General features: G+C 36.5%; 2 protein-coding genes across 2 annotated transcripts in view; both read right to left on the bottom strand.

The window, feature by feature from the left end:
- Window positions 1–405: 405 nt before the first annotated feature.
- Window positions 406–1470, bottom strand: LOC107754016 (homeobox protein Nkx-6.2-like). The gene is made up of 2 exons (XM_016570316.1): window positions 688–1470; window positions 406–605 (listed from the first exon to the last, which is right to left on the bottom strand). Exons 1-2 carry the CDS (start codon window positions 1094–1096, stop codon window positions 406–408), a joined length of 609 nt encoding a protein of 202 aa, XP_016425802.1. The 5' UTR covers window positions 1097–1470.
- A 4741-nt stretch (window positions 1471–6211) lies between these two features.
- The window catches only part of LOC107754014 (transmembrane protein 254-like), a 16212-nt gene continuing 14152 nt past the window's right edge, over window positions 6212–8271 (bottom strand). Inside the window, exons 2-4 of the mRNA XM_016570315.1 lie at window positions 8014–8117; window positions 7881–7940; window positions 6212–6592 (exon numbers count right to left, since the gene is read on the bottom strand). Coding sequence (XP_016425801.1) covers window positions 6469–6592; window positions 7881–7940; window positions 8014–8117 — 288 coding nt within the window. The 3' untranslated portion in view covers window positions 6212–6468. The remainder of the gene's footprint in view (window positions 6593–7880; window positions 7941–8013; window positions 8118–8271) is intronic.

Genomic DNA, 8271 nt, shown 5'->3' with positions numbered 1-8271 from the left:
CAATTAGGCTATTGTTTTTTTTTTTTTTTTAAACAAAAAAAGGCAGAAGTTGCATGCAACTTAACTGAAATCATATAAATCAAGCAAAAAGTGCATGCACTCTAGAGCAAGCGATTGATTCAAATAATAAAAGCAAATGCATGTTGACCAGACAATGCGTAAATGTAAGGCCTAACGGTGTGCAATGCTGTGCAACACTCACAGCGATTTTTTTTTTTTTGGTTAAAAATATGATTTATAATCCCAAAAAATTTAATTTCAACATTAGAAATTAATGCTCCAACAGTTTTGCTCGTTTGCAAATTCATATCACGAGCAACTGACAGCGACTTTCGCGGATAAAATAATCTGTGGTCTCATTCTGCCCGTTTGCATTGAGGAAAAAAAGTCTAGAATTAGATTAAATTAATATAAACCCCGCCTCTGGTTTACCTTGACTTGACTCTCGGTCATTCCCAGAGAATAGGCGAGTCGAGCTCGCTCCGGTCCGGCCAGATATTTGGTCTGTTCGAAGGTCTTCTCCAGCGCGAAGATCTGCTGTCCGGAAAAAGTTGGTCTGGAGTGTTTCTTCTTCCCATCCTTGTCCAGCATCAGATGTGCCTGGGCTGGAGAAAACAAGACAAGGTCAGCCAGATCAACTCAGAACGAGACATTCAACTTTGACCCACAAGTGTCAAAAAAACTCACCCGGACAGGGAACCCGCGGGTCTCTCCAGGGCGAAGCCTGCATCATTCCCGGCCAGAATATGGGCGCCCTCCCGGGCAACTCCGTCAGCGGTTTGGGGTACCGAGACACCGCCGCGGGGTTGAAGTACATCCCGGCTGATGTCAAGCCGTTGATCCGGGGAAAGCCCGAGAGCAGCTGTCCTGCGGTGATGGGTCTCCCCAAGATATCGCTTATTCCATGCGGCGTTCCCAGCGGGATCTGAGAGCTCAGGTTGCAGAAGGAAGGAGCCTTGAAGCCCGCGGGGTTCTGCAGGGCGTACGGGAATAAAGAGGTCTTCATCTCGGTCATGTTGTGCAGCGCAGCCAGAGGAGTGCTGCCCAGAACGAACGCACTCTGCCGGTTACTATCCATCTGCCCGACCGCTATCATTGGTGCGCACGAACCACAGGATGCTCCGCGTAAAAAGTACAACAGCGCACTCAACTCGACAACTCATCCACTGGAGCTGGAAGTCAGAGTCTGCGAATGTCTCCCATGCAAAAGAGTTTCACGAGCGTCCCGAAGCAGAATCCGGATGCCGGCCGCCGGCAGATCTCACGCCCGCTTTGAGTGCCGTGATCGCCCGCATCTGAAGCGCCGTCCTCCGGTCAGTGGCCTCCAGCGGCGACGGCGAGCAGATAACCGCGCGAGCGCCTATCTCCCATTGGAAGACGCTAAGTGACGCCGCGCTCTGATTGGAGGACGCGAGGCGGCGGATTTGCATGGGACAACGCCGCACTCCATCAAGCGCGGCATTAATAACGCGTCGCACTGTAGAAATCATCGTTTCGACATTTAACACAAACGACGCGTTTACTTTATAACGCTGGCAGAGTAAGTACACTAACCTCCATACAACTAATAACGCTATATCCACCGCTCACTGAAGTCGCTTATATTAGAACACAAATGTAACTCTTTTTAAGAACGAGACTTCATCGTGCGATACAATTAAAATGCGCGCTTCGGTTATTAAAACTTCCAATGCGTGTAAAAGCTTGCAAATGAAACTCGTTTGAAAACATAATTATTTATAGGCTACGCGCAGTATGTTTTATATTCTCTATTACAACCTAAAGAAGTACTGTATTATTATTGAAAATCTGTTAGTCAAACTAGACATTTAATCGCCCTTATAACAAAAAAAAAAAAATAGCCTAATCATCTGAAATAACTGGCATAATAAAATATGAATCGCATGGTTTGGGGGGAAAAAATAATGTGATATTTTACTGTGTATTAAATGCACTCGGCATTATAAGCTTATTTAATTCAGTCAGCAGCATTAAACTCTGATGCTGATAATATCAGACATTTCTCCTGGTCTGACGACATTATATGCAATTATCATGAGCTATAATTAGTCTGTATGTAGAATGCATGTGTAATGTCTCGTGCTCTGTGTTTTTTCTCCTCTGTGAACTGAAGAGACAGAGATCAGCATTTAAAAGGCTTCAGCATTATTTACACTTTTCCGGTTATTTACTGCTACGTTAACAAACAAAAGGGTTCATTGTGGACGGTTTGTTTTGTGGTTATTATAAACCATCTTTACATTTAGGAAAGGAATTTATTGATATCACACTGACCAAACCTCATATTTCAGTTGGGTAATTTTATTTGAGTTCATCTTAATTCTAATGTCGTTGTAAATCAGCTGGACTGTAATGTAAATCTCAATCAAGCTCTTCTTGAAAATGAAATTTTTCATGAAAACTGCTCTTCATTATACGCACAAAATCATTTGCATTCCCGAGTTAAATGCACTGGGTTTATTATTATTCATTTATTATACTATTATTTATATTTGTCTTTTCTCATAGTTTCCATCCAGGTTCAAAGGCTTGGTTATAATTACATTGTATCCAGATCATGTTTTTCAAGTTGTTGTTGCCACATTACTGTATTTGATGAGTTATGAGTCTTTAGGATGCCTGTGAAACCAACATGTAAAATGTAAACAAATATGTTTACCGCATAAACTGTAATATCAGTAGCCTATCAGATGAAGCTGAAAAATAAACAATAAACCCTAATCTAAATTCTACTTGTGTATTTTATCAAAAATGCTTTGACCCGATACGTTAATAATAATAGAGGTTCTGGTACTGTTGTAGTTGCACATTTGCCTTCCCGTAGCCTATATAGGCTGTAGTCTGCATTGAAACATAAACTAAAGATAATAAGCAACTATCGCGGTGTTTGTACTGTCGTTTTTGGACAGTGTGTTTTAGTAGAGCATTTTATGGTCGTTTTATAACCAACAAACTCCGTAACCCTCGCTGATTTGCTGCGGCGCCCCTGCATTCATTTACAGGGAAACAGCGGCATCTTGCGGTCAGACGCAGAACTGCACCTAAAAAAAAATAAAAAATAAATAAATAAATAAAAATAATAATAATACAAGGAGCGTTCCTCGATTACAGAAGATTCACTGGCTCTTCAGTATATCGCAAACATATTACTGTAAGTCGTGTCACACTATACTGCACTGATTTCATGGTACTGTCAAACTATAATCTGATTATGCTCCCTTAAATAATTCTTATATCTCAATAATTATTTTCTCTGTCTGCGCATCTGTCAGGACTTTCTCTTTCACTTTGTCTCTGGTTCTTCATATCAACTCCATATTTCTGTCCAGTGAGGCTCCCCTATAGCCTCTAGATCTTTATAGCACTCAATTTTGTTTTCTCATTTTGTAGAAAATAGTATAAACAGATCAAATTCATGAATCTGTACGATGTATTCTGAGCACAATGAGTTACTGCTGTTTTATTTTGAGGTTCAATCTGTTTTAGAAAGAACGAGGGTCAAGCTGTTCTTTTTATGCCCACTTGAGAAAAAAGCTATATTTCTGATTATAATTACAGATAGATTAATTACTGATTAAATTAGAATTATTATTGATTATACTTACTGATTAAATATCTAAACATTTGAATATAACATTATTTATGCAACACTCACACAGTATAGTGACATGAAATCCATTATTCCTTTAAAATCCCAATAAAGCATAAAATACGTTGCATTTCTTAATTTTAAATGTCTAAATTTTATTTGCTGTGCATTTATATTTTAGAATAAAATAACAAGTGGGCTTATATGAGATGTGGACTTGACAGGGTCAATTCCCCTATAACCTAAATTAATTAATAATAATAAAAATTAAAAAAAAAAAATATATATATATATATATATATATATATATACTAAATTATGTTTCAAAATATATTTATGTGAATATGTTATTTACCCATATATTGTCTTTTTTGGGGGGGGTCTATTTTTGAAAATATATTTTAAAAATATAAATATGCTTTTAATTTTTTTTTATATATATTTCAGCTGAAGAAAATACATGCACGTCACATTTGATGAAAAACTGAATTTGTTGTCTATAACACGTGTGAACATTTAACACATTTTACAAAGTAAAAATAAATAAATGAAATCAATATAAATGGAACATATTGTGAAGCATGTTCCAATAGAAAGGGCCTGATCTCTCTAATGTTGTATAAGGCAAATCTGATGCACAATGTCAGCTCTGACTCAGTGACACAAAGCCAATTAAACCCTTATTTTACATTCATGCATCATTTCGATTCTTTTTTTCCCAAGTTCATCCCAGCTGTGCATGTTATCAGAGCATGCATTCCCATGACTTCTACTCTTTCAGCTCCATGCATTGATTAAAAACTATGTAAACCTTGAATGCAATGTAAGTCGCTTTGAATGAAAGCATCTGCAAAATGCATCAACGTGAATATATAAGCTGCAGGTCATATCAATATCAGCTTGTGAATATTCCTTGAGCTTGTTATGGAGAGCTTTAATTCAATCATAGATGAAGTTAGAAAAGCCTTCCTGAAACAACACTGCCATCCTCTCTCCAGATCTTTAATTACATTTTTAGTGTTTTATTTTTTATTTTAATTGTACATTTTTATTATTTAAATAATTTCTAGCTTTTCATCATCTCATGATGTCCAGTTTGGGAAAGCCTGCTATATTTTGAAGTAGCACTGTATTATCATCTGATGAAGAGTTACTCGTCTCGATAAAGACACGCAGGGTTTGCAGTTTATCTGTGGAAACAGAATCAGACAGAATGACACACGAGTGTGTTTGAGCTGCTCTTGACTGAAGTGCTGACTGATGTGATTGTGCTCACAGGTGGAGTGTGTCGTTGAAACGAGGGACAAAAGTCAGAACTCACAGCTGCGGCGGACGCTGTTAGACCGATACCCATCACTGCACTGGCTGGAGCGGTGATCACACTCACACACACACACACACACACACACTCACTCACACACACACACACACACACACACACACACACTCACACTCCCACACACACACACTCACATACGATTTAAATATTGTAATTTTTCAGTAAAATATATAAACATTCCCAAATCAAGAAACATTTACATCAGAAGCAAAATTAAGGTGTATACCAGAGATGGGCACTCAAGTTAGTACTCTTCAGACTCGACAAGGACTCGTGAATATTTTAAACACAACTCGAGTCTTTTATCCTTAACTACTGATATCATAAAGAAAAAACGTAAGTTTTATTTGTATGGTTTTATTATATCTGAGTCACGCATATGCTTCAAATAAATATTTTGATAATCTCTAAATGTTTATCCAGATGCAACACCAAAAAAGTAATTATGGAAAAATATATATTTTATGTTTTTATATATATTATACGATATAGTTTAGCAATATCACACGGGCAATAATGCTGTTTTTTCCCCAATATCTGCATGACTGCAAATGTGATAGTGATTTCATACAACGGTTCAATGATCAAGAAGTTCATATTGCGTTACATTTTAGACAAAATATTGTTTTGCTCAATTTCGCAAATAAAAATCGTTCCAATTAAAGTCACAGCAGAACTATTGTGTATCTCTGAGCAACACACAGCAGTGATTCGTTACTGAATGAATCCACATTTTTTAACAAATCGAGTGAGTCATTGATTCAGTGACTCGTTCAAAAGAAGTCACTTGCTTCGTTTCTGAACGAATCAGCTGTTTGAACAAATTGGTTGAATGAATGATTCAATGACTCACATTTATGCATTGTTATACATCAAAATATTTATTTCTAATGTTTTTTTGTATTGTCTACTCAATGGACTTCAGACAAAAATGATGTGTGGTTAATAAGATGAATCGACAAATCATGTAATTAATTAGATTAAAAATTTGAATCACTTGATAGCCCTAAATCAAACACCAGCTGACTGCAAAAACAGATTCTGATGTGACTCACGTGAATGATTGCACATGGATGGTATATGACAAAATACATGTCTGAGGGCGAATCAGATTCATTCATCCGCAGCTTCATCAATGTTGAGTTCCTGTCACAGCTTGAACTGCAAAAGAAGCTTCATACAGTATCTCTAGTACAGTATTTTATGATGTGATTGTACATCGAATGACAGATGACAAAAAACAAACGTCAAATCAGAGCGTTTATTTACATTTATTTTAAATGACCAGCCACACGGTCAACTCTTACAGCAATGTCTTACTCAAAACTGTTTAAAAGAAAATCATGAACCAATTTTTTTTTTTTTTAAAGAACTATTAGAGCTTATATAGTGGGCTCACTGAATATTTTGTTGTACAGTTTTCAAACAATCATGGAACAAGTGTTTTAGATAAACGAATTTCAAACATAACCTGAATATAAAGAACAGTGTGCTGCTGGGAAACGAGCTCTGGTTTCGGTCACTGGCGTTTGGGTCGGCCGTCGGGCTTGTATTTGATCAGAAGACACAGAGACGTGAGACCAAACAGGAACGTCTGAGCGATCCACAGCAAGCGTGTGGACGTGCTGTCGATGCCTTTATCACTGCAGACACAAACACACTGATCAGCACAGTCCTGCATCTGATTAGATGAAAACATCTGGGGGAAGCTTGTCTTAATCGTCCTCTATTATTTATATATTCTTCTCATTTACATAGATTACACATTTTCCGCTTTCATTTTACTTCTAGTTGGAGTTTTAGTCATTTTGTTGTGTTTTGCTTTTTTTTTTTTATATTTATATTATATAGTTTAATATTTCATTTCATTTAATTTTCAGTTTTATTATATATTTTATGTTATTAACGTTTATTTCATTTCAAGTAACAAAAATGGTTTTAATTGTATGGTTTTAATTTTAGTTAACTATAATAACACTGGTATACACTGAACATTATATGTGGCCCTGCAGCACAAAAGCAGTCTTAAGTCGCTGGGGTATATTTGTAGCAATAGCCAACAATACATTGTAAGGGTCAAAATTATACATTTTTCTTTTATGCCAAAAATCATTAGGATATTAAGTAAAGATCATTAAGTTATTTTATTTTATGCAAAATACAGTTAAAACCCACTTATGTTATTTTTCATTGTTTTTTAACAATAAACTTTTTTTTTGTTATTTTTCAACAATATTTACATATTGTTACATTGTATGGGTCAAAATTATAGATTTTTCTTTTATGCCAAAAATCATTAGGATATTAAGTAAAGATCATGTTCCATGAAGATATTTTGTACATTTCCTACCGTAAATATATCACAACTTAATTTTTGATTAGTAATATGCATTGCTAAGAACTTCATTTGAACAACTTTAAAGATGATTTTCTCAATATTTAGATTTTGTTGCACCCTCAGATTCCAGATTTTCAAATAGTTGCATCTCAGCCAAATATTGTCCTCTCCTAACAAACCATACATCAATGGAAAGCTTATTTATTCAGCTCTCAGATGATGCATACATCTCAATTTCGAAATACTGACCCTTAAGACTGGTTTTGTGCTCCAGGGTCACATATAATCTCTGAAATAAAAAAAGTTGTATTTTTCACCAATTTTGTGTAAAAAACAAGTTTATCAGTCTAAACTAATATGAGTCAAGAAAGATGGCACTGCAGTCGGTTCATTCATCTCACTGCAAATGTAAGGTGCGGTCGAGAGCATTGCAATGCAGGATACAAAATTCATTTTGGCAAATGTAGCAAACAAATAATTTATTCCAAGTTCACATAATGCACACAGTGTGTCAGTCACAGCAGTGTTAGTATGAACAACATCCACAAATCTGATGGTCTGTACTGCCACCGTGTGGTAGAAAAGGGTCTTACCTGCAGAACTTCAGCGCAAACAGAGCCTCGCACACATGGATGGCAAACATCAGAAACCATCTGGAACACAGACGTAAGTAACATCATCAGCGTCAGCTCTGAATTCACCGTATGAATAACGGCGCTCACTCACCCGTTATACAGCGCAGGATAATGATAGTCCACGAAATACTTGGCCAGAGCGCCCAGAGGACCCAGAAGGCCATACGGGACGTCCCGAGGCCAAAACGCAGTCCACTGGAAACCAATGAAAACATGATTTCATACGTTTTCATAAAGTTTTTGGGGCTTTATGTTGTTGCAGCGCAACTGATTTCTGTGAAAATCATTCAGAAACATTAATGAATTTGAATGATTCGTGTATATTATATATATATATATATATATATAT

This window comes from Sinocyclocheilus rhinocerous, unplaced genomic scaffold, assembly GCF_001515625.1.
Source record: "Sinocyclocheilus rhinocerous isolate Xijiao unplaced genomic scaffold, SAMN03320098_v1.1 scaffold1494, whole genome shotgun sequence".
NCBI classification, from domain to species: domain Eukaryota; kingdom Metazoa; phylum Chordata; class Actinopteri; order Cypriniformes; family Cyprinidae; genus Sinocyclocheilus; species Sinocyclocheilus rhinocerous.
Note: the sequence above shows the minus strand (reverse complement) of the source record. Positions and strands in the feature narration are given on the sequence as shown.

Bases quoted from the DNA above. Each gene is read 5' to 3' on its own strand.
- LOC107754016 (XM_016570316.1), bottom strand. From the start codon at position 1,096: ATGATAGCGGTCGGGCAGATGGATAGTAACCGGCAGAGTGCGTTCGTT. The intron at 606-687 runs GTGAGTTTTTTT...TGTTTTCTCCAG, and splicing joins CCCGCGGGTTCCCTGTCCGG to CCCAGGCACATCTGATGCTG.